At 31.8% G+C, this 25,164-nt stretch overlaps 2 protein-coding genes across 2 annotated transcripts in view; both read right to left on the bottom strand.

Moving 5' to 3' along the window:
• The window catches only part of LOC115890425 (gamma-aminobutyric acid type B receptor subunit 1), a 635,424-nt gene that overhangs the window by 515,637 nt on the left and 94,623 nt on the right, over window positions 1-25,164 (bottom strand). The window lies entirely within an intron of this gene.
• Window positions 20,768-23,479, bottom strand: LOC115890423. Its single transcript, XM_030910649.1, has 4 exons — window positions 23,199-23,479; window positions 22,291-22,499; window positions 21,815-21,974; window positions 20,768-20,953 (listed from the first exon to the last, which is right to left on the bottom strand). Exons 1-4 carry the CDS (start codon window positions 23,257-23,259, stop codon window positions 20,847-20,849), a joined length of 537 nt encoding a protein of 178 aa, XP_030766509.1. The 5' UTR covers window positions 23,260-23,479; the 3' UTR covers window positions 20,768-20,846.

Below are 25,164 nucleotides of genomic sequence, written 5' to 3'. Positions count from 1 at the left end.
TCTTTTAACCAACCAGGACAAGATACAAAAGCATTAGACGATCAATACTATTTTCCAAGACTCCTTGATTAAACATTTTTGTTTTTAACACAGCCATGGCACTCTAGATTGAAATTTAAAATACAATGAATTTTTTTAAACGAGCATGTCAAAGTTGACATATTATGATATGTCATTCTATTCAGAATGTCATTTTCTATCAAATAAAGTAAAAAAAATACCTAGGGTGCCATTTAAAAATCAAAAAAGAACGTGTCCTTCTCGGGGCGTCGTCAGTTGGGGCATAGGCTGCTATAACTACCAAAGAATGATTTCTCACATCAACATCCACCTAAAAAAGTCTGTGGTTGATTTGGTCCCAAGATTTTATAAATTTCTTATAGTATAGTTAGTATAGTTCATGATATATAGAATTGATACTCTACTAGCACGTATCCCGTAACCCATATTTTTTTTAACATAATAATTGTTAACATTTTTAACATAATAAATGTGGACAAAATGAATGAATATTCTAAAAAAATATATTTTTTATGTATAACTTAGCTGAAAATATTGCTTTAAAGTACCTCTAAAGCATAAAAAGTGAAGGTAAAGTTATAAATTCCATTTTGGCATTCCAATAACCCGGCGGCTTAATTTCGAAAAGTTACGATGACGGAAATGGGAGGCTGCAAAATATGTTTTGCGCAGGAAAAAAAACGTTTTTCTTTAAAATTATCTTTTCCCTACACCTCGGAGTAAAATTTTTCGGTAGAATTTACGACACCCTCAGGATTTGTACCTCCTGTTTACATGTATTTGCCTGGGCCGCAATATAAAAAAAGTTATTTGATGAGATTTATTAAAAATTTAAAGAAGGGGAGGGCATATTTTCAGGTTTTATTTTGGTATAATAATCTGCTCTACTCAAAATTGGGTGATACTATTATACGATGTACTACAGTTAAGTACTGTTCACTTTGCGAAGTTTGACTCTTTCGTCACATATTGTCATTCTCTCTCTTATCCATGTTTATCACATGAAATGGAAATTTTGTGTCAAAAACGTAAGTCCATTATATTTCTTACATCATACGATTTTTTTTTTCGTTTTGCATACGAATCACCTTCATTACGTATAAAGAATCGTACTTCCTTGTCTAATGTGCATGAATAGAAAAGGGCAAACATCATATTTATTGTATTACCCGCCGAAATCGAACAAAAGAATATCGCCGACTGTCAACGCTGTCGTTAAATTTTAACGCCTCCGATAGTTTCCCATAAATTTTTGTAGGATTTTCTGTGTTTATTTAGTTATTTGTGAGTTTTAACGGCTCATATTAAAAGTTATCGAGTATTGAAACTCGAAAAAGATGGTGGAATAAACCCTTTTACCTGTGTCGGCTGTTTACGATGTAATTGGACAACTACCGACTTAATATTTTGTAACTAAATCGAAAATATTCAAGTGCTTTATAGAGAGCATCGGAGGCTTTAGGCATTTCATGCTCGACTGCGCAAAGAATAAGTTCCAGAGGAATCGTGAAAGATGAAGAACAAAAAGCAGTAAAACAAGTCACAATATTCGTTTGTCCCCTGGAATTCCTGCATACATATTACAGGAATACATAATATATTCCTGGAACATATTAATAGAGGACGTACTTATTCACTGTATACACTGCGGGTAGGCTACAATAAATGTCACAATTGTCATTGTTTAATATTTTGTTATTAAATTTGTTATTGTTAGTTTACAACCAGAGATATAAACAACTCATGGACCAAGTCAAGTCAAGTAGTGGAATCTGTACTGAAATACTAAATAGTACGTTTTGTCTGAATCCCAACTTCTGAGATCTGTCAAATTTTGACACAAGTTGCATTTTTAAATAAAATGCATTTATCTGATTTAATTTTTTGATATACCAATTTTGTTTCTAACATATTTATCTAGGTGTTCAGTTAAAAAAATGCATATTTTACAGTAAAGGTTAGATTTCTTTCATCCGAATTTTGGATTAAGTAGTCATTTTCGGCGAAAATCTAATGTTATAGATTTCACACATCCATATCCGTATATTTCCTAACCAGTTTTATTGGTTAATTTTATGTGAGTAGCTATCAGATCGAAACTTTGGAAACCAAAATTCTTTTAACAATAGATACCATAGTTGTATCTGTCAAATTTCACATACATATAAAGTAAAAAATTAATAAAAACTGATATATTAGCCAATTTAAAAACTTTATTTGAAATACTTGTTTTATTTAAATATCACATCAGTTATTAGCCACCTAAATGTAGTTTGTTTCATATCTTTTTTGATCAATAGCAGCCGTTTCTCAAGTTAGAAGCAAACATTATTGATGGTGGTTCGTTTGTCTGTTAAATATTTTTCTAGTGATCCTATATTTACTTAAATTTTTTAAATCAATGGTTTTTAAAGAAAAATTAGATTTAGTTATATCTTTTTGAAGTGACGCAAAGTATAAATAATTTATGAATTATGAGTTATATGAATATAACTATGAATTATGGACATGACATCACGAAATTCCGTTTTATACCATCTTGCAAATTTATTTCCACGATACTAAATATCAAAATGTAATTTTCGTAGCTTACTAACTGTTTGTTTATACATTGTCCATCATGGTTTCTGATCGCATTAGAAAGTATCATAATCAATTTTTCATTGTGGAGTAGTTGGAGAGAAAAATTTTATAGGAATTAAATCACCTCGATAAATGGGACAGATATTCATAATTTGGAACAAGCCAATATTGTAACAACGAAATTTAACTCCCATGCAAAAATAATTTATTCAAAATCTAAAATTTATTCAAAATATTAGCTAAATATATGAACACCAGATAAATATTTGACTGGCAAACGGAGCACCATCAGTTTTTTATTTTTTTTTCAACTACGACTATTGGTTAAAGATGACAATTTCATTCATGTAGATGGCTGAATATTGGTATAGGTATAATTAAGAATGATATGATTTTTTTTCAAAATTCGACCGAGAAACTATTTTTGCAATTTTTCTGTAAATGTGATATTTGATGGAGACCCGAGAGCAACAGATTAGTTTTTCTTATGTCATCTTTAATACAATTCAAAGCAATAAATACAGCTGGTCACGCTAAAGCAGTTTAGCGTAACCCTGTGTACCCATTTCTTTAAAACAAGTATTTACGGAGATAGCATTAGCTAAATATACATGGACACCCTGTATCTCCTACTTAACATTGAAAACCTTTGAAAGTACTATCCTGTACTTATTTTGAAAATGATTTCATATAGATATACATACAGTTTCAAATAGACTTTAGCTATGCCACTCTCTAGAAAGCCAATCGATCGATAGCTATTTGGAAATTTAGAGAAATAGACTGTGTTTGTCACGTCAACGACACAAAGGCCATCTCCTATTTTATCGACCCTTACGTCTTCTTGGCGAGAGTTTGTTGCTCTAAATATATAACAATAGATACGGTATAGATATCTTTTGAACAGTTCGGTTCAGTCTTTCTATTCTATACTCTGTTCAGTTATAACTTACGTATTGTGTAAAAAGGAGCTCGTGGACTTATAACCAGAATCGTATTGAACTATTTTTTAAAAATAGGAGCTTAACTTCTAAGGAGCTTAACTTGTCAGCGGCTAGAACTGTTTATTATGCACTTTTTGAGTCGCACCTCAGGTATGACCTTCCATTCTGGGGTACGTGTTGTGCGACTCAATTTGACCGCATTTTCAAGCTCCAGAAGAGAGCTGTTCGATATTCACTGGGACTAAACAGCAGAACTCATTGCCGGGACTTTTTTAGCGAATTAAAAATATTGACTCTTCCTTCCTTATTTATATTTGAATCCGTTTGCTTAATACGTAAACATGTATCAGCTTCTCAAGAAAGGCCATCTCACACTTATCCACTCAGGAACGCGGAGCAAGATCTTTATCTACATACCCCACGCTCAGAGTTAGTTAAAAGTTCAATATTATACAACTCGAAAAAAATGCACAATCACCTGCCATTTGAAATCAAATCCATAACATCATTTTTTTTCATTTCGCAAAGCATTGAACTCTTATTTACTGTACAAGGCTTTCTACGCCGTAAATGAATTATATTTTGAAAATCGAATTTGATCTTGTAAACACTAGTCTAATGTTTGCTATTGCTATATATATTTACTAATGACATCGAAATAAATTTATTTAGAGGTCATTGATATTTTACTATAAACTAACTAAATATTTTTGAATATTATTTTTATTTTTTGTTCTTTGACATTGTCAACATTTATAAATGTTTATTTCAAACAATAAGACTGACAAAATTATTTGTATAATGTTTTGTATTATCTTTTGTTTGTTTGTTTGTGTACCTTGTTTTTTTACTTTGTTTGTTAATTTACCTTTGTCTACAAATTGAAAATTTTTTTGACAATAAAGGCATTTATTTATTTATTTATTTATAAGGTACTTTTAGACGGTCAGTTCAGGTTTCCGTTCAGTTTCAGTTCAGTTGTCAGTTATTGTCTAAACACAAAAAAATTACTGAAAAATTATGAAAAACTGAAACTGAAACGGAGCCCTGACTCGATTTTCCAAAGTTTTTGTAACAGTTGTCAGATAAAATGCTGTATAAACAAACATGTCAGTTTATGTGTCAGTTTTCGCAGTAGCATAGTAAGGCTGTATTCCGTTGCAAAACCAGGCGAACCAGACCGGTAAACTACGGTAAAGAACGGTTCCTGAAAAACATCGGTTTGATACGGAACGGTTTGGTAAAATATTGGAAACGTCAAATGTTGACGTTTTCTAAATTTCAATACTTCTATTATAAAATTTATCTTTTATGCATTTTTAATATATCTATTCTCTGCTTTTACGTTTCCTTCTTCTTTTCAATGGAGTTTAATATTGAAAAATACTTTACTAATAAACTGTTAAACTAGTTAGACAGCTCAAGTGAAGATTTGCAGGTCCAGTATTAAAACAGATTAATAATAAATAAACAAATCTAATCAATATTTATATTTTTATAGCTTACAAAACATTCACGATTACTTGTTGTCTTGTTTTTCATGTTTTCTTTATATGTTCCTGACTTTAAGAAATAATGGCTGCATGATAAGTTTAAATGGTCCTAAAAAGTCATTCTATTTAGTTAATTAAATTTATTTACCTTTACTGCCTACCTTCATTGCTTTTCGATGTAAACACAAAATATTATAACACATTTTAGAAATTAAATGAGAATTTCACCCGAATTTCCAATATTTGCTTGATTTCTGTCAGAAAACATCCCCCTTTAGAACTATTTCTTTAATGGCCATAAGCGGGAGTAAAAGCCCAACCGCCCGAACAAACACTAGAGGCGCTACCGGTCATCAAATGGTGTAAAAATTGCGAAAATTTAATCATCTAATTTTGACACAAGGGGTCGCGCTTAACTTTTTCAATTTTAATTCAATATTCACTGTTTTCAATCTATATTATTAGACTTTGTTGTATTTTGTGAATGTATTTGCATTATAGTAATTTAAATTATATTACATACATATTTAAGATTCAAATATTATGACATATATGTCAGTTGCCGTCTAAAATGTCATCTTGATAACAAAAAGTTAGTTATTGTCAAAAGTAGTTAAAATCATGTTAAAATATTAAAGTTTACAAGTTATAATTAGATATATTTAATATTATTTCAACAACAAACACATAATACTACAGCGTAATGTTGATATGCAGCTCCAAAACAAAAAGTGCCGTTATATTTTTCAGTTTTCGTCGTCAGCTGCGGAAGTTGCAGTGATTTTAGTGTTGTCGGATATATTTATTTGTGAAATAGAAATATTGCGTTTGGATTGTAAAACTAAAAGTGGAAGTTTTATTGCAATGGAAATAAGCGTTTGTCCATTTTATATTTTATTTTTTTCATACCTACGACAAATATACATATATTGAAATTTTATAATTCGTTTTATTTAAAAAATGTTAGAAAATAAGCTTGTAATCCTGTTATTGGCATAATTGTTATGTAATATATTCCATTTAAATGTAATATATTACTTTACAATTAAAAAAATGTAAATTTAAAAAATATATTAAAAATATATACAGGCATTAATTGAAATTTTTTGAGTGCGAACAAACACGAAAGGCGCTTTATTATTTACTTTCATTTCTTAACATGACAGATGAAGTTCTAAAGGGGGATGTTTTGTGATTTCTGTCACATAAATGACATTGATTGACAAGCACAACCAGAAAACCAGCCTTCGTTTGGTGGCAGTTATAACCGAATTTTTCAGGAACCGTGTTCCGTAATAAGAAAACTTTCGGGAAACCGATAGAAACGGAACATAAAACCATAACCAAGGTAAGCAACGGAATACACCCTAAGACATATCTCGCGCCAGTGTCCAAACACGACTTTCTAATGGAGATTATAGTGAAATATGAGTTTATTATGAAAATAAGATCTATTCCAGTTCAAAATAAATAAGAATTTTTTGAATAAACTTGTTTGCATAAAATACGAATATTTTTCCAGTTAAAATACGTCTTATAGCACTTTAAAAGAAAAAAACTTTTTAGCTTAAAAAGACAATTAGGAAACGCTTAATTTGAGTCAAAGCGAGACTGTCTGGCTTTGTCACTTTTAATTATTCCCTCGTTGAAAGTTTTCCCGTACCCTATCTCTTGCGCTGTCGCTTTACGTTTAAGAAAAAAACATAATTAAAATAAAGAGAGCATAAAAATGTACTGTTAAATAAGCTTGGGAGGCATCGAACCAACTGCTGGGGATCGTAATTAATCATAGACGCAAGTTTGAGACAGCGGCTTGTTCTAATTTAATGTTAGTCAAATCGATAGATGAGTGGATAAAGTTGGAATTGAATTACGAATTCTGATTATATGGTGTAATTTTAGATATTGTGGGGTAGATTAATGAGTGGTGGTTGTTGTTCATAACTAAATTGTTATTAGATATTTCAGCCTATACTGTACTGTTATTGGTCATTGGTCACAAACTATAATTCTATTAATCTACGACAATGTCATTATGACACATTTAACATTGTCATTTGGATGTCCATTATGGCTTTCATAATAGCAGTAGTGCTATTCTGAATTCATAATAATACGCAAATTTTAAAATAAGAAACAAGCAAAAAAGGTACCTAAATACGTTTATTTATTGTAAACATTAATTATAATATCAGTACAATTGGTTAAATTAATTCCTGACGATGACAGGTGAGTTGAATTTTTAGAAAGTAAATTCATTTTCTGAGTGCTTGAACTTGTTGAAAACCCATCATTACCAGAAATGTTACCCAAAATATTACATGACACTTTTTTCTTATTTTCTTTGGAATTTTCTATATAGCTCTATGCCACTGTGTTAGAGCGCCAACCACCATGTATTTTAACAGTTAATAAATCCACTCCTGAATCTGCAAGCAACGACGCAGACGATCTACGAAGCCTTCCGATGTTTTGCAAGATATTCAAAATATGCCAGGAGAACCTTTTCCTTACTACTATTCTTGATTCCTTTCCCTTTACACCAATCTTCAAGTTTTACATAGGCTTGCTCGTACGTTTGTCTTGATTTTTCGGAAAGTAGGAAATCGACAACGTTTTGCGCAATGCCTTCAATATCCGAAGGGACACTTTCAGAATCAGAATCACCCATATTAATATTATTTTCTGCTTTTTGCTAAAACTGAACGTTTAACATAAAATTGAACATCAATAATTAAGTTGTCAAAGTCAAAATGGAAACAATCAAGAAGCACGATTACCACGGCGTCGACTAATATGGGCACCTGATAATTTTGAATTTTAATTTTTATGAGGATATCTCTGATATTTTAAATTAAATCAAATCTCTTTGGATCGTCCCTCGTGTCGCGCCGTAGATTAAATTTTGAATGATATACGTTCGATACGAACTTTTTAATGAAACTTGTGTAACTAAACCACTCGGCTAACGCCTCGTGGCTTAACGTTACACGCGTCCTATTATGTTTGTATCAAACTTGTATCATAAATAACTATAACGCAATTGTTATAATATCGATACAATAGCACTAAATTGCAGTCAGAAGAAAACTAGTAGTAACTTGGTTATCTGTTTTTGTAATTTATAGTAATTAATAAAATTCAAACTAAATAATAGATTAGTTTTCTAGGCTGAATTATTATTTTCGGAAATGTTTTCGAGCAGAAATGTCAAAAGTTGACATATGATATGTCATTCTATTCAGAGTGTCATTTTCTAACAAATAAAGTAAAAAAATATCGAGAGTGTAATTTAAAAATCAAAAGTTCTAGTCACATTTCCGGTGAACCAGGAAGGGAACAAAAACAATTGAATACGTCAATCAATGTTATACCGGGTGCGTCTGAAAAGTGGCTCACCCCTATAACTTTTTTATTTTTCCAATTAGAATATCGAGATTTGGTGTGTTAATATAGGATATAAATTAGGATTGATTGACGTATTCGATATTCAATTGTTTTTGGTCATCCTGTTTCACCGAAAATAACTACAACTTTTGATTTTGATTAAATTGCACATTCGGTATTTTTTTTTATTTTATTTGATAGAAAATGACACTCTGAATAGAATTACATATCATATGTCAACGTTTGATATTTTCGCATATGGTTTATTTGACAATTTGATTCAAAAGACCAAGTGTGTGGTACCAAACTATTCGTAAAAAAATGATTTTTCCAAATATGGCTCATTGCCACCCTTGTTCCATTTAAAAAAAATGAGATATGATTAAAAATACGATTTGGACATCTTTTAACCGGCCAGGCGCGAAAAACATTAGACGATCAAATCTATTTTTCAACGCTCCTTGAATAAAAACTAGTGTTTTAACATAACCATGGCACTCTAGAATGAAATTTAAAATACGATTTTTTTTAAAGCGAAATGTAAAAAGTTGACATATGACGTGTCATTCTATTCATAGTGTCCTTTTCTAAAACAAACGCAAATTTTATTTGTTATTTATTTTTTATTTCGCTAAACATTTCTAGAAATAGTACGATAAATAAAAGCCCGTGTTCTAAAAATTAGTTCCCACGTTTCCTGAAATAGCTCAAGACCGCGCCGTGATTGGTTTTTTTATTGTTAATCTGGGTTAACAATAAAAAACAAATAACCAATCACGGCGCGGTCTTGAGCTATTTCAGGAAACGTGGAAACTAATTTTTATAACACGGGCTTATATTTATCGTACTATTTTGTGAAATAGCATGAGGCAATCAAGGTGAAACGTTGTGGTGGCTTCAGAAAAATAAGTAAACATGGAAAAACTGATATGAAAACAGCTACCGATGGTAAATTAAATTGGTTATTCCTCGAAGGTTACACAAGAATAGTTAGTTTTAATCATTGTCTAATATTATTAATTACAATATAGTTAAAAAAAAATAAAACAGTGACTAACTAGCGGTCTCCCATTTATTGGCTTATAATCCACGGTATTGCGCCTCATGAACAACATATTCACAAAATTATTTAAAAAATCGTCTAGTTATTTCTTATTTCTGGTTATGGTAAAGTAACATTTATACTGTAGTCTGTAGCAAAGTTTAGTTTACGAATTTGGTTTTGTTTTTCTAGTTTTAATTGACTAAATTCCTGCATAATAAATATTAGTTGAATGGATTTATATCAAACCATGCGGAGGGCTAATAAAAGTATCATTAACAAATTTCTCTTAAGAACAATAAAAGAACATTGCTTTTAAATAATGTCCGTGGACCATACTTTTGTTGACATCGGCATGGGGTCAATTAATAATTTTCCCAAGCCGATATATAGATAATGTTACCAGTATTACTCATCAAGCAATACTACTGTTATATTAATCAGTTAAGGCCGTAAACAAACAGATCATATACAAATTTATATACTAACTAGCGTGTACCAGCGACTTCGTTCGCGTCAAATTAATCATTTGTAATGGTGATAATAAAGCAAAGCAAGCATTTACGTTAATATACAAACTGGATAAAATTTTCTGACATTTATGTCAGCATGAGAAAAAACAATATGGCGATATTATTATATAACTTGGTAATATTTGAGGGGTAGTTTCATCTCGTTGGAATTTGACTTTCGAAAAATCCGTTTGCCAAAAATAAGCTTTTTACGTCAAGCAGTTTAAGCAGAATCGTGGTTAAGAAATTACCCAACTTTTTGGAACACTCTGTATGATTTTTTAAAAAATTTCAAAATATGTAAAAAACCAAATAAATTATGCTTGTCCAAGCGTTTTCCCGAAAGACTAACCACTTTTTAAATAACAAATATTATAATATTTAAGGGGCGTTTTCACCCTCTTGGAATTTGGGATTCGAGAAACCCCTCCTTATCGAACCTCTACACACTAAAGTCAATCTCTTTCCCAAAAATCAGCTTTTTACGTCAAGCGCTTTAAGCAGGGTCGTGATAATCAATGACCATATTTTTCGAAACACCCTGTATACATTTTTAAAAAATCTTAAAATATGTAAAAAACAAAATAAAATATACGTGTTTAAGCGTTTTTTCGAAAACTTGACCGTTTTTTAAATAAAAAATACCTATTGGAACTATTGGAACTGGAATTTGGAAAAATCTCTTCTCATCGAACCTCTACACCCTAGAATCAACCTGTATGCCAAAATTGAGCTTCTTGCGTTAAGTGGTTTGAGCAGGATCGTAATTAATCAGTATGTCAGTCACTTAAGGATTTTATATATTAGTTTTATTCATTATAATAAAATTAAATCATAAAAATATTGTAATTTTATATTCCTGTAGTTTGAGTGAAAAGTAAAATATCAGTAAATATCTACTATACATACCTATAAGGAAGCCTTATCAAAGAAACTAAGTTCTGCCTGTTTTGCGCTAAGATCAGTTTCTAAGGAACTTAACTCATCAACCTCTAGAATGGTCTATTATGCGCTTTTTGAGTCGCATCTTCATTATGCCCTTCCATTCTGGGGTACTTGCTGCGCGACAAAACTTGATCGTATTTTCAAATTTCAAAAGAGAGCAGTTCGATACTTATTGGGACTAAACAGTAGAACTCACTGCCAGAATTTCTTTAAAAATTTTAAAATATTGACTCTTCCTTCCTTATTTATTTTTGAATCCGTTTGCTTAATCCGCAAGCACATATTCTCTATTCCGGAAAGGCCTTCTCACAACTATCCACTTAGGAATGCGGAGCACGATATTTATCTGCCAACCCCGAGCTCAGAACTAGTTAAGGGCTCAATACTGTACAATGCCAAGAAAATGTACAATCATTTGCCTTCGAATATCAAGTCACTTTCATTCTTTCCCGCATTTCGCAAAGCTCTGAAATTATACTTACTGGAGAGAGCCCTATATGCGGTAAACGACTTTTTGTTGATGTTTAATCATAAACAATTTTGAATTTTAAAATTTTGATCATCTCACACACTGGTTAAAGGTCTAGTATTTAATATTTTATAACTATTGATTTTATAATATATAACATTATTTTATCCATTTACAATTTTCCTTTTGTAAAATTTTCTAGATACGCCTGTGTTCTGCAATGTCCATATATGTTTTATTTGTAATTTTATGACGTAATTTTTTTTTTGAATTGATTTGTATTGTATGACATTTTTACTTGTTTATTTGTATATTTGTTTTTGTGCTTTTTTGTTTTGCTTTGTCGATGAAGCTGTTTTGGCTTTTTGTACAATAAAGCGTTGTGTTTTGTTTTTTGTTTTGTTTTATAATAAACGCATGTTCAAATATTAATTATGTGGAATATATATATCAATATAACATAAAACGAGATGTAATTAACAGTTATTTTAAAAACGTCTAGGTTCACTTATTTCACTGAGATTTATGAAAAAAAGTTCTTTGCCTCGGTCACAGATACCGCCACATTTTGGAAATAGCTCAAAACGAAACAAAATTAAACGAAGCAACGAGAAACGCAAAAATCCCCCACGCCCACCTCACGAGTAGTTTTCAGGCGCTTTTAAGAGTCGAAAGTAGGTCGAGATAAACCGAAGTGTGTCAAGACAACTGGAAATAAATTAAAATGTGTCAAAGTTGGGCGACGAAACGCAACCTTGACATGTTTCGAAGAGTTTCTCGCATGATGTAGGCTAGCTTTTAGACTACCGTTCAAAACGCATTGTTTTTTGGTTTGGAAGTTATGTAACAAAGAATGTTAAATGTCACCCATAATATATATACAGCAGTAGATAAATATACTCTCCTTTATGTCTACTTACAAGAACTTCTAGAAAAAAGCAATGGAAATCCAAAATTCTCATAGCTTCAATACTGAATCGTTGTCTACCACATTTAAAGAAACTTTTATTCCATATATTTAGAATACCTTTTTAGTAAAAATAGCAAAATTTCAAAAATTATAAATATATCAATTTATATATATCATTCTAACAGAATGTCGGTGATATATTTTACAAATATTAATATTTGTCCATGACTTTTCGTTTAAGCAAACATGCGTTTTAATTCGAATATCAACAATAATTACAGCAACCGGGCGATTGTAGCAATGAAATTATTGAATCGCTTTATTGTTCAGCACGGAGATATTTGGAATATTTCATTATTTATTGTTTCTAGGGTAACTGCATTGCTGTTTCAATATTATTATAAAATATATCGATGTACGCGTATGCAAATTGTTTTATTAATTTTTTGTTTTAATTGCTGTATAATCAACGAACAGGCAAATACTGTGTCTACTACAAAAAAATTATATAACGATATGATTTTGTAATTTATTTATATACAGGATAAGTCTCAAATAAGTGCAAATATTTTCAGGGCTGATAGATTACGATGAAAGAAACAGATTTTCTCTTTACCGTTTTTGAAATGAGTCCAAAATAATCGAGTTATTTTAAATTGAAGATTTCCAAAAAAAATATTTTTTGCTTAAATCTTAAGAACCACTGGATCTTTTCTGTTTTTTTTTCTTATAAAAATCTACTAGATACCTATGTTTCCATATTATCAAGAAATTATATTTTCAAATTTTTTTGTTCAGGAAAAAAGCCCTGCTGAGGTCGAAATCTACTACCCCTAAAAATATTTGCACTTATTTAAGACTTACCCTGTATGTCAAATGTACGAAACGCTAAGAAACTTTCGTGCTCACCACGAAAAGTGTCATTTCTACTCCTAATAAAACAATATACTATAAAGCTTCATTCCGAACCTCCAAATTAGTGGAATAAATTAGTGCTTTGAATTAGCGTAGAAGTTTGTTCCTCTAATTTCAATGTAAGCATTCATCAATGAACGTCAATATTAGTGGTAGTAATTTTCAATTAGTACAAAAAGTTAACAAACGATTGATTTTTCTAATTATTTAATATTATTATCTAATTGACTCACTAATTATACTTCAAAATTTGTGATGAATGTCATTTTAGCCTTTGCTTATCATCCATCAAGAGAAATGGTGGTCAGAAATCAAAAGTTTATTGTTTTATAAGGTAAATATTCTAAGTTATAAAGTTTGTTCATTCTCACAAAGTGGTGGCCCATGGTAAAAACTTAATGTTAAAATGGAAAACAAAGTCCAAACCACTATCAAAAAATTCTTTATTCGTGAGCGGTTTCGGCAATTCCAGCCATCATCAGACCTTAAAAATAGATATACATAATAAAAGTCATATAAATGTATGAAAGCAAACAAAAGATATACAATAAAACACAGATACAAAATTAATTAACAAATAAACATACTCACAAGTTAAAAATTACCTTTTTCAAACCAGCGGTTCGTTTGACTTACATATATTTAAAATAAATTGCATACGACAAAACAACAGAAATTTTCACGGTACCAAAAACACACAGAGAGATTAGATTAACGACTAGAAAAAAGGAAAAAGAAAAAAGGGCAGGCGATGCACAGTACGACCTATATACACTCCTGGGCAAAATATGATATTTATAAATATTTAAAAAACTTTCTGGTTTGCAAAAGAATAAAATTAATTGTTTATAAAGTGAATGTTCCGGCTTAGTAGCTTGTTAAATTCAAACACGGTTTGATTATTCAGACATGTCAAGACAGGACTCTTGACCGCCTTAAAAATTGCCATAGTCTCCAACAGATCCAATCTGACCCCCTTATCACAGATATGTGATGTGTCAAAATTTTCGTCAATATTAAAATGGTGGTCTTCCTCCAATATATGGGTTGCAAATTGGAACTGGGTGTTGGTAATTCTGAATCTTTATATTTTTCGATGAGTCTCATGTCGTCTTTAACTCTTATTTCAAACCTCCTTCCTGTCTGTCCAATATAGACAGCATTACAATCATTACATGAAAGACGGTAAACATCTGAACGTTGTAACAGTGGGAACTTATCCTTCATATTAAGTAAATGTTGTCCCACCTTATTATTAAAGTCAATCGAACAGTAACGTAAGACAAACGAACCGCTGGTTTGAAAAAGGTAATTTTTAACTTGTCAGTATGTTTATTTGTTAATTAATTTTGTATCTGTGTTTTATTGTATATCTTTTGTTTGCTTTTATTCATTTATATGACTTTTATTATGTATATCTATTTTTAAGGTCTGATGATGGCTGGAATTGCCGAAACCGGTCACGAATAAAGATTTTTTTAATAGTGGTTTGGACTTTGTTTTCCATTTTAGCATTAAGTAAATATTCTACATTCTCTATGGATACAACTGACTACTGCAAGCTGTTGCTAGGATATTCCAGTAATTTTAATTGTGTTTTTAGACATATCTTTTAGAATGATCGTAAACTAAAAAGTATAAAGTGTAATTGAAACCACTAATTAATTCCACTAGTTGCGAGGTTCTCAATGACAGCTATAGATCCTCTCAAGAGACCTGTTATAATCCCCATTTTATTCCTGCTAAGAATTCCATTCCTTTGTAGTTTTAGAATTAGGTCCTTGAATAAAGGCCTTGCTTTGCCTGCGCCCCTGTCTGTTTCTCAAGTGGACATTCTGCTATACATTACCCAGTACTGGAGTATTCCCAGTACTGCCTCTGGACCAAGATAGGATGCTGATGATCCTTGCCTTGCTAGTTTATCGGCTTTTCGTTGCCTTGGATGCCGCTGTGGCCCGGAACCTAGAATAATTTATTTCTCTTCCTTTCTGCCAAAACTTCCCGTTCACCCAGACATTCCAAAATGAGTCTCGGCGATGCCTTTGGACATTTATAAGCGCCTTAAGTGCCACCTGGCTATCTAAGCATATATTAAGGACAATAGTTTCCTCAAATTAAATTTTCCATTTTTTTTAAATATCCGATTACCATAATTAAAGGGAGCATCGTTTAATGTGTAGCGATATACAGGATTGGCCAATGGAAACTTTCCACCCCAATTTTTCCCGTTTAAAATTAAAATTTGGAAAAACGCTCGGACACGTCGATTTAGTTTTCGAGGGGGAAAAGAAAATATCATAAAATCACTTTCACACCTATAACCCCCAAGGCGGGGGCGGCGCCACCCCTAAATGCTTAAATGGAAAGGGGGGCCGAGTGATACCTCATGTGAGAGGTGTTTCAATTCCCTTTTTAACGACATAATATCATGTACTTTCGTTCAGTAGTTTTAGAGATTTATTGATTTAAAGTAGAGTTTAATTTATCAGCCAAGTGGTGAAAAAATCGGTTATTTTTTTTTTCTGTATGTATTTTTTTGGCAAACTATGTATACTAAAAATTAAGCTTTTAAATAAAAAAGCTTAATTTTTTTTATTTTTTAAAATTTCTAAAAAATTTTCCGGCCAAAATTGAGCATTTTTCACTTATTCCGAATTGAAAGATTTTTGGGCGTGGATCGATGCATTAGTTAAAACTTTTAGTATACATAGTTTGCCAAAAAAATACATACAGAGAGAGAAAAAAACCAAAAACCGATTTTTTCACCATTTAGTTGATAAATTAAAATCTACTTTAAATCAATAAATCTCTAAAACTACTGAACGAAAGTACATGATGTTATATCATTAAAAATGGAATTGAAAGACCTTTCACACATGAGGTATCACTCGGCCCCCCTTTCCATTTAAGAATTTAGGGGTGGCGCCGCCCCCGCCTTGGAGTTTATAGGTATGAAAGTGATTTTATGATATTTTCTTTTCCCCCTCGAAAACTAAATCGACGTGTCCGAGCGTTTTTCCAAATTTTAATTTTAAACGAGAAAAATTGGGGTGGAAAGTTTCCATTGACCCACCCTGTATATTGCCACACCCTTTCTAATTCGAAGTTCAATAAAAGACAAGTTTACTTAATGCAGAATGAGTTACATAGAGGCCACTAGCTTTTTAATTTTAACAGCCGGGTGGTCGGGGTTCAAAGATATTAATAAAAGGGCGCCACGAGATTATACTCTATGAAGTCGGCATAAAAGATGTTACTATTAAGTAGACTTCAACACTAACCTCGAACTGTTGAGTGTAACTACCATGAACTTCAAATATACTATAATTACTTGAACTTAAGTGACTCTAACTTAACTATGAGACTAGACTGCAAATAATACTACTAAAAATATTTAAGCAATTTATTAAAATATTAAAAGTTTTATAAAGAAATGAATGAAATGTGTTAAGAAATTTAAATCGATAAGAATTACTAGATATGAATGCAAAATGAAAATGTTCTTAACTATACTAAAACTAAGGCGTCAAACCCCCTTATCTAACTTAACACTAGATACAACCAGGGTGGTTTACATATAGCAAATCTAAATCTAAACAGTCTTACTCTAATCGATGTACAATCTTGAAACAACTCGGAAGTTCCTCCAGCTGAGCTACGGTGTATAGCTATGGGGTGGCTACAGCAGGGTACAGCAGCTCGGTGTACTGTCACTGGAGCCCACGGATGTTAGCAGAGGTACAGACGAAAGGCAAGTTGGTGAGGTTTCAATTGATGAACATAAAAACCCTAAATAATATTGGTTGTCTTAGAAAAGAGCCTCGATTATAGAACAAGGTGTAGGAGTTAATAAAGGTAATAAAGAAAGATTAATCAAATCTGAACTTTACCTCAACGAGGGTTTATGATGTCCAACGAGTACCTCTATACGGACAACAGGAACGGATGAAATTCTGGACTGTTCTGTGCTACAGTCTGGATCGGTCTTCTTGCTCTACAATTACGAACAACCAAATAAGACTTAAGAAAGATAACACTCAACTAATCTTTCTATACCACGTGGGCGTGGAAAAGTCGAAAACCAGTCAACAATACGAATAAAAATCAGTTGAGCATTGATTTAGAATAGGCAGAAGAATTATAGCATACCTTGGAACTATTCGGGGACTTCTTGGGCACGTGGAATCGGAATATCGGTCGGAAAATTTGGCTATTTTAATTTCATTGCGGAAATTGGTCGGTAGTCCATGTAAACTCAACAAAATCTAACCACGTCTCTGACCAAATGTGTTTCGGAAGCCTTAATCCTTCTTTACGAAGACCTGCTATTCACCAACAGGGAATGCTTCACGAATCGGCAACCAGTTCTTCACGACGACACTCTTCAGCCGGGGAGTACACAAGAAGTGATGCAAGGATTCGATTTCCTTCACAAAATCAGATTTCAACCGGAAATCTCCCTCCAGGATATAGATAGAGAACTATATATTTTGACTAGTCCAACTCACAAAAAGGCATAAATAAAAAATGATGTTTTAGAATATTTTTCGACAGCCATATTTCATATCCGGTCAATGAACGAACTTAACTCAAAAATTCCACAATTAAATGCATAATTGCATACTGCGATCCACATCAAAAATAACCAATTTAACTACGAAATTTTATCTGATAATTATAAAATTTCAATAACCAGAACAAAGGATAAATCCAAAAACATCTGATTTGATCTGACAGTGACAAGTGACAAGTGATGATCAAAGATATAAAAAGATGGACAAAAAGCCTACTGCTGGTCGGCATCAGTGACAATAATGTGTAGCTGAATAATATCGCGGTGTATATCGGGTTGCATAATTGTAAAATTTAAATAAAATAATATTTAATAATAAAATTATAGTAAACATGATGCAAAAATAATAGCTATTTGCGATATTTTATGAGCTAGCACACAGAGGTCGTTGCGAGGAAATTTGACTGTTACAATATTTTGCTAGGCGGTTGTTCTTTAGATAGAACTAAGTATTCAAGAAACAAAACTGCCCGCTTCTTTGATGACGATGGATGCTTTTTTCATCTTATTTTGTTTTCAGTTTTGCTTATTCCGTTAAACCCTTAGGCTGTTTGCGAGCATCAACGGCATAAAATTGCACCCTTGCATGTAGACGTGATCTTAACATCCATTAAATATGTATCAGTTTCGTAAAGAGACAGTTGACTGTATCTATTTTTTACGTCTATATATATAAGTATTTTATGAGTGCAATGGACAGAATAATACTTAGAGTTTTAGCAAAATTGTTTGCATTTTCATTTTTGTTTATAAATAGAAATACAATGATTTGTGAAAACGCAAATTAAAAAAGATTGGTTATAAAGTTAGAAAATTTAGTTACATAATTATAGTTTCCGTTAGAAATAATTCAAATTGTTTCCATTAAACAAAATCAGCAGAACACGGGTTCCCGATAGCTCACAGAAGTTCAGCAACGTTAGACGATGTAAGTGGATGGACGGATGACCGTCTGAAAACTCTGTTCCATGGCAAGAGTGTAAAATCTATTGACTCACACTAGAGGTGAGAATTCTAATTCCTTAAGAGGAACTAGATCTTTACTTCAGACTACCTACTTCGTTTTATAAGATATTTCTTACTTCGATCCGGGGTCGGAATAGTTCATTGGAACTAGTTCGCTCACGAACTACACACCTCTAACTCACACTGCTCATTCACGCCGGTTCGAGGCCGGATGTGATCGGGTATCTCGTGAGTAGGAACGATTTAGACACTCGCTAAATTGATAGAGATTATACCGGAAATTCCCGGTTCTTTTGAGACATGAAAGAACCGGGACTCGAAATTATTAATTCCCGGTTTTTTCGATACTTTCGGGATGCGGTAGTAATAACTAAAAACATATTTTTTGTTACGTGCGAAAGACTTTTGATACTTTTTAGCGGTCGAAATCAAAACTCTTCTAAATAAGTAGCAACTTCTGAAGTTTCTATAATGTTTATTACCAATTATTGTAGTCTCAATATTATGTTATTTTATTATTTATTATAATATTGCTGAATGTATTAGTTATATTTTTTTGTGTTATGTTTGTTATGTTTTTAGAGTCATTTGGCATTTGCATCTTGATTGATGATGTTAAATTGAAAATGTTAAGTTTTTTTTTAATTTAGTTAAGTTGGTTTCGAGGTTGGTTGATGCTGTTTGATGTAATTTGTTTGTCTACCTATGTTTTTTCTTTTTTTTTTCGCTTGTGTTCATTATTCGTGTTCATGTTTACTTTCTCATGACTTAATAATTTGATATTATTTTCATTTGATCTTCAATTTTTTATCGGTTTTACTTTTGAGAACCATCGGTTCTGGAAACTCTAATTAATAGTACCAATTAGAGTTCAGATCTTTTTTGCCATCACAAAGCTGGGCCTCGGTAACAATAATTAAAAAATTATTTTTTTGTTACGTGAGAAAGTCCTTTGATACTTTCTAGCGATCTAAATCAGACTCTTCTAAATAAGTAATGATGCTATTTCATATTGTTCTTGTTTCTTTTCTTTTTTGAAGTTCCTATAATATTTATTATGTTATGTTTTAAAAAATGTTTGCATTTTTAATTCAATATTTTAGGGCTTTTGTCTTTTGTCTCAAATTCAGTTAAGTTGGTTTATGTTGTTTGATGTGAAATTTAAGTTACCTATACCTTTTTCTTTACTTTATGATAATTTTTTCATGTATACTTTGACAAACCATCCCTTGATTTCTGATTGATGAACTGCACCACCATCGGACAAAAATTAGTCAGTACCGAACGTACCAAAAAAAAACGGGAAATTTCGATTTCTGATAGGCACGATACCGAAATTCTCGGTTCCAAAAAACAGCTCCGGTTCCAGAAACCCTAATTGACAATGATAGGTCCCGTCCAGATTAGCCTTAGCAGCAAAAAGGAGTTAACTTAAAATACTTGACTTACTTTACACATCAATGGAAATTCATAATCAATCTTTTATTAATTAATGAAAACTATTGTTTTACAGTTTTAATTAGGAATGGGTTTCTGAAGTAATATCGAACAAAATTTTTCGACAAGGGCCCTAATAATGCCGTTATAAGATGCGGTATACCCTAATCACTCTCCCGCTACACAGGCCGCGATATAATTGCTTCTCACACTTTGAATTAGTTCGGCTCTAGTTAGGAATCCAATTAATATGAAATTAAGACAACTTGCACAGGCGAATTTTCTCGAACACGTGTCCAAAATCTTAAATAAATAATGTTATTTTCTAGCGATTATTTGCCTCATCGTGAAATGGACCAATCAGCTAATCTAATTTTTCGAATAAATTTTGTTTAGATTAGTGATTAAATCCCAAAGAGCAGTTCCTTTTGGGTTTTCTTTTTGTGGTTTATCACTAATTCTGAGAGATTTTGGCAACAGTTCATTTAAAAACATTGATTTACAACTCATATGCATGACTTAATAACTCTTGTGTAGAAACTGGAATGTTTAGAATAAAAGATAACGCTCCTTGTAAACATTCTTATATTTCTATTAAAGAAATAAGGTAAAAGAGTAATACATAATACGAAAAAGACAAAACCATAATTTATTTTTTAGTTCTTTCGTATCTTGTCTTCGCATGCTGAAACCATGATTTGGTCATACTTTCAAATTCCATATCGGTGACGTTTTCAAATCTCTGCCTTATTACTTCTAGAATAGTAAAAATTAAGATTAAACTTTTTGTAGAATTAATTTACAAATAATATCAACATGATTGTGTTCTAACAGTGTTACTAGACATTCTTTTTCAATATATTAATCTTAGATATGTACCGTGTGGTGCATCAGAACACAGGACATAGGAAATGCCATGTAAATTTTCAAAATATCTCCCCAGATAATTTTATGCAAAAATTGTATTACACTTTTTTGAAGAGGCGTTAAAGTTTTACTTTAGTCTTGAATTTTGTTTTATTTCGTATAGGTATCTGAAAGTTATTTGCAAAAATCTACCTTCAAATTAGTAACAATTAGTGACGGGAAAAGCCGATTAATTTAAATAATCGAGTACTCGAGTTTCAAGCGATTGCAATAATCGAGCGATCACTCGAGCGAAATATCGCTCGTATTTAAAAATACGGTTGTTCGACCGTCGCTTATTGTAAGTACTCGCTAACGCCAAGCGCCAAGCAGTAAGTTGCGTGCGCGGGGCACATATTCTTTCGGTGATGAATGGCAAGTAGCAAGCGCTTCGCTTGATCGCTTGAGTTAGTTTATTTCAAAGCATTGTCGATGTAGATCGTAAAATTTTGTCACTTGCATCGCTCGTTCGGGTATTTCAATAATCGAGTACTCGAGCGAATTCTCGCTTGAGTTATACCATCATTAGTAACAATACATTGCATAAAATTATCTGTGAAGATAATATTTGACCTTTTCAAAATTTGCATAGGTCTAACTATATACATTCATTTATTAAAAAGAATATTAAAAAGGCTTGGTTATAGAATTATTCCTTAAGTAGCACAGTAAAAAATTAGAATAAAACCACCTATAATTTGGAGAACTTACCTCTCATGATTGCAGTGAGCTTCATGTCTTTTATTTTAAAGTTTCCTTTGGCTCCGGTCCAGGAGATATATTGACCAATGTAGTTGGTATACAGTCGTTCTAAGGCACGGTATACAGCATCTTTCGAATTTTTACCTCCTATATTGTATATAAAATGACCCTAAAAACATAGAAATGAATACTTTATTTACTCTTTAATTTTTACTTAATATTAAAATAAATTAGAACCTTCTTAAGACCAACTGACAGTAAGCGTTATTATAAAATAAAGAAGAGTACGAGCCAAATAAATGAAGTCAAGGACTTGATCTCGATTGTCATTCCCCAGTACCAGCCCTCTTTGACGCCATTTTTTTTTTCGATCGAATGATATTTTAAATATTAAATAGACCTCTTTATAAAATAACTCACGTTTAGATTAAAGAGAAATCTTCTTAAGCGCGAGTTAGTTTTAGTTTTACAAAGTAGGTACTTACCATTTGCTTTGCAACAACTTCATTTTCAGATAGGTATTTGTCAATATCTATTAAGTCACGTATACTGTTTATAGGAAATTTGGGTAATAGATCATCACCTCCGAATTCTTGTTTGCATGAAACGAGGTTCTTCATCTCAATTATGTGGTCAAGCATTATAGCCATATTTGTTTTGATATCAAATATATGAGCAATTAGAGCATTTTTATCTAAAAATTGTGTACATTAATAAAGTGGATATTACATATGGATAAACATATAAAGTATAAGAAAATGCTCATTACTGCCGATAGATTAACTAAATATTTCGAGAGAGTAAAGAGTACTTCTCTCCGAATTTTGGACACTATTTTACTTACAATCAAAAGGTAAATCCAATAAAAAAAATGTAAAAACTGTCATTGTTTTATATTTTCAAAACAAGTAAAACATAAACGAAAAAACTTTTATCAAATTTAAAATTTTTATTCGTTCTCCAAATTTCTGTGAAAAAGAATGTCAGACTATCCCACTCTATTCCTATCCCCTTTTACGGTCTCTCTTGGTTATTCCCAGTATATTTCGTTGCATTGGGCGTTGTGCGACCTGCAGTTTTCTTATGATGTCCGGTGTAAGTGTGTAAAAAAATATGAAAAAATAAATAGACCCTAAATATCGATATCGAATATCTTAATTGTAATATAGATACTTTTTAAATTGTAACATTCCTTTGTTTGGGAAAAACGATGGAAAACTATAATTGCTAATTTCAAAAAACTTAAATTGCTAATTTATTAATCTATTACATAGAAAATCACACCAAATAAATAAATGATTATTAAGTATCGATATTTAGAATATCCATAGTAAAAATACCGTTATTGTTCTAAATATCGATACTCCCCCAATATAGATCCCTCCCTACTCACCCCCTATGGAAAGTTCTTGAACATCTGGCACAGAAACGGGCTCAAAACTATCCTTCTCCATCGGCTGCCGCAGCCCTCGGACTCAAGTTCTGGCCCTAAATTCCGGTCACGGACTCCATATAACTTATATTTGAAGAATCGAAACGGTCGATTAAAGTGGTGTTGCCAACGCTAAACTTCTCGATGGCCAGTTTTTAAAGTTTCGATTAAATGGAAAAAAAAGGAACCTTCCAAGTCCGTCGCTGTTTTTTGGGAGATTTTATAGCTTCCAGGCAGCCCATATAAATATTACATATTTTACTGAAAACAGAAATTTTCATAAAATATACTAAGGGCTGGCAAAGGTTAGTCTTGGGTCGAGATTTCCGTGTGTAAGAAGAGTACAATGCGTTTATAAGGTACTGAACAGAGAGAGAACAGTAAACATGTTGCCAAATGTATGAAAAAAATCGAGAAACTGTGCACATTGCTAAAAGACGTGGAAGGAAATATAGCAGATTTGTCGCAGTCGATCGGTCGACCCAATCAGTACCTCTGTCACTACTTAAACTTCTAGCGAGCAATGTAAGTAATGCGTTCAGATTCGCGATTTGCGATACTTTATTTATTTATTTATTAACGAGTCGTTGTAATTTTCCCTATTGCTTGAACATTTTTAAGTGCAAGTTAGAAACACTTGCATTTTTGTTAAAAATCAATGGAATTGAGTTGGTGTTCGACAGTGGGCGCGCTATTAAGTCGATACTATAAATCGATATCTCGAAATCTATTAAAAATAATTGATTGTAGTTTTTTTTAAAAACTTTTATAACATTTCTGCTATATTTTCTTCGCAGACAGTATGTGAAAATCTTGATAAATAGAAAAGTTACACGATTGCTGAAAATTGATATACACTAAAAGTAAATGGATGGGTTGTTTAAAATTTTTGAATGGAAAAAAACAACCTTATCGAATTTTCCTTATTTAAACATATTGTAAAAGACTTGATTTTCAAAAGAAAAAAAGTTTCGATGTCTAAACTGCTTCTTAAGTTATGGCGTGTTAACAGTTAAAAGTTAAGTTTTAAAATTATCGCGATTACTGACGTTTTATCGTTATAAAAAAATGGACACCTTAACGATATCCTTATAATTCCATTTCAGATGCTCAGAAACATATCTAAGGATTTTATCTAGTTATCTTTACTAAAAAAAAATCGTTCAAAAATAAGCGGTTTGCGATCGTGATTTTACTTTACTTGATAGGGAAAGACGTACCGGCAACGCCGCATCAGCACCACCGTCGAATTTCTCTCACTCCAACTTAATAAGACCCCTATGCGATTTACTTCCACACATGTAAGTATCGACTCAGTAACAATAAGTATCAACAAGTAACAGTTGCCGGCACGGTATAGGGGCGTGCGGTGTGTTTTATTTAAATATTTCAGGAATTTCTATAATATTTTCCAGTAAACTTTATAATATTCTTTCCAAAATAATAATAAGCTAAATATAGTAATATTTTTTAAGGTTGATTCTCACTATACCTTCCATATCAGCTCCCTTCCGTTTCCCTTCCGTTTACATAAAATATTATATCATGTAAATGAATAGGACAATGCACACTATCCGTTTCGTTTCTCTTCCGTTCCATATCCTTTCCTTCCATACATTTTTTTGCCGGACGGACTGAAGCGTATCGGAAACAGCGTTGTCAAGTTCTTACATTTGTACCAGCTCTGTTAAAATTTTGCTTATATTTATTTATTCTTTCGCCTCTTAATTAAATATACTACCTTTTTTAAAAGATACAAATTTTTAAAATAAAACTTTTGTAATGATATAAATTGTACAATAGAAAGTATGGAACTGATACGGAACAGAAGCTTACCTATAGCGTCAATACAATAAAAATACGGAACGTATTTGGAATAGAAACGGAAGGTATAGTGAGAATAATTAACCTTTAGAAAGCATGTACT

Source organism: Sitophilus oryzae, unplaced genomic scaffold (genome assembly GCF_002938485.1).
Source record: "Sitophilus oryzae breed Bouriz unplaced genomic scaffold, Soryzae_2.0 scaffold_864_pilon_pilon, whole genome shotgun sequence".
NCBI lineage: Eukaryota > Metazoa > Arthropoda > Insecta > Coleoptera > Curculionidae > Sitophilus > Sitophilus oryzae.
Note: the sequence above shows the minus strand (reverse complement) of the source record. Positions and strands in the feature narration are given on the sequence as shown.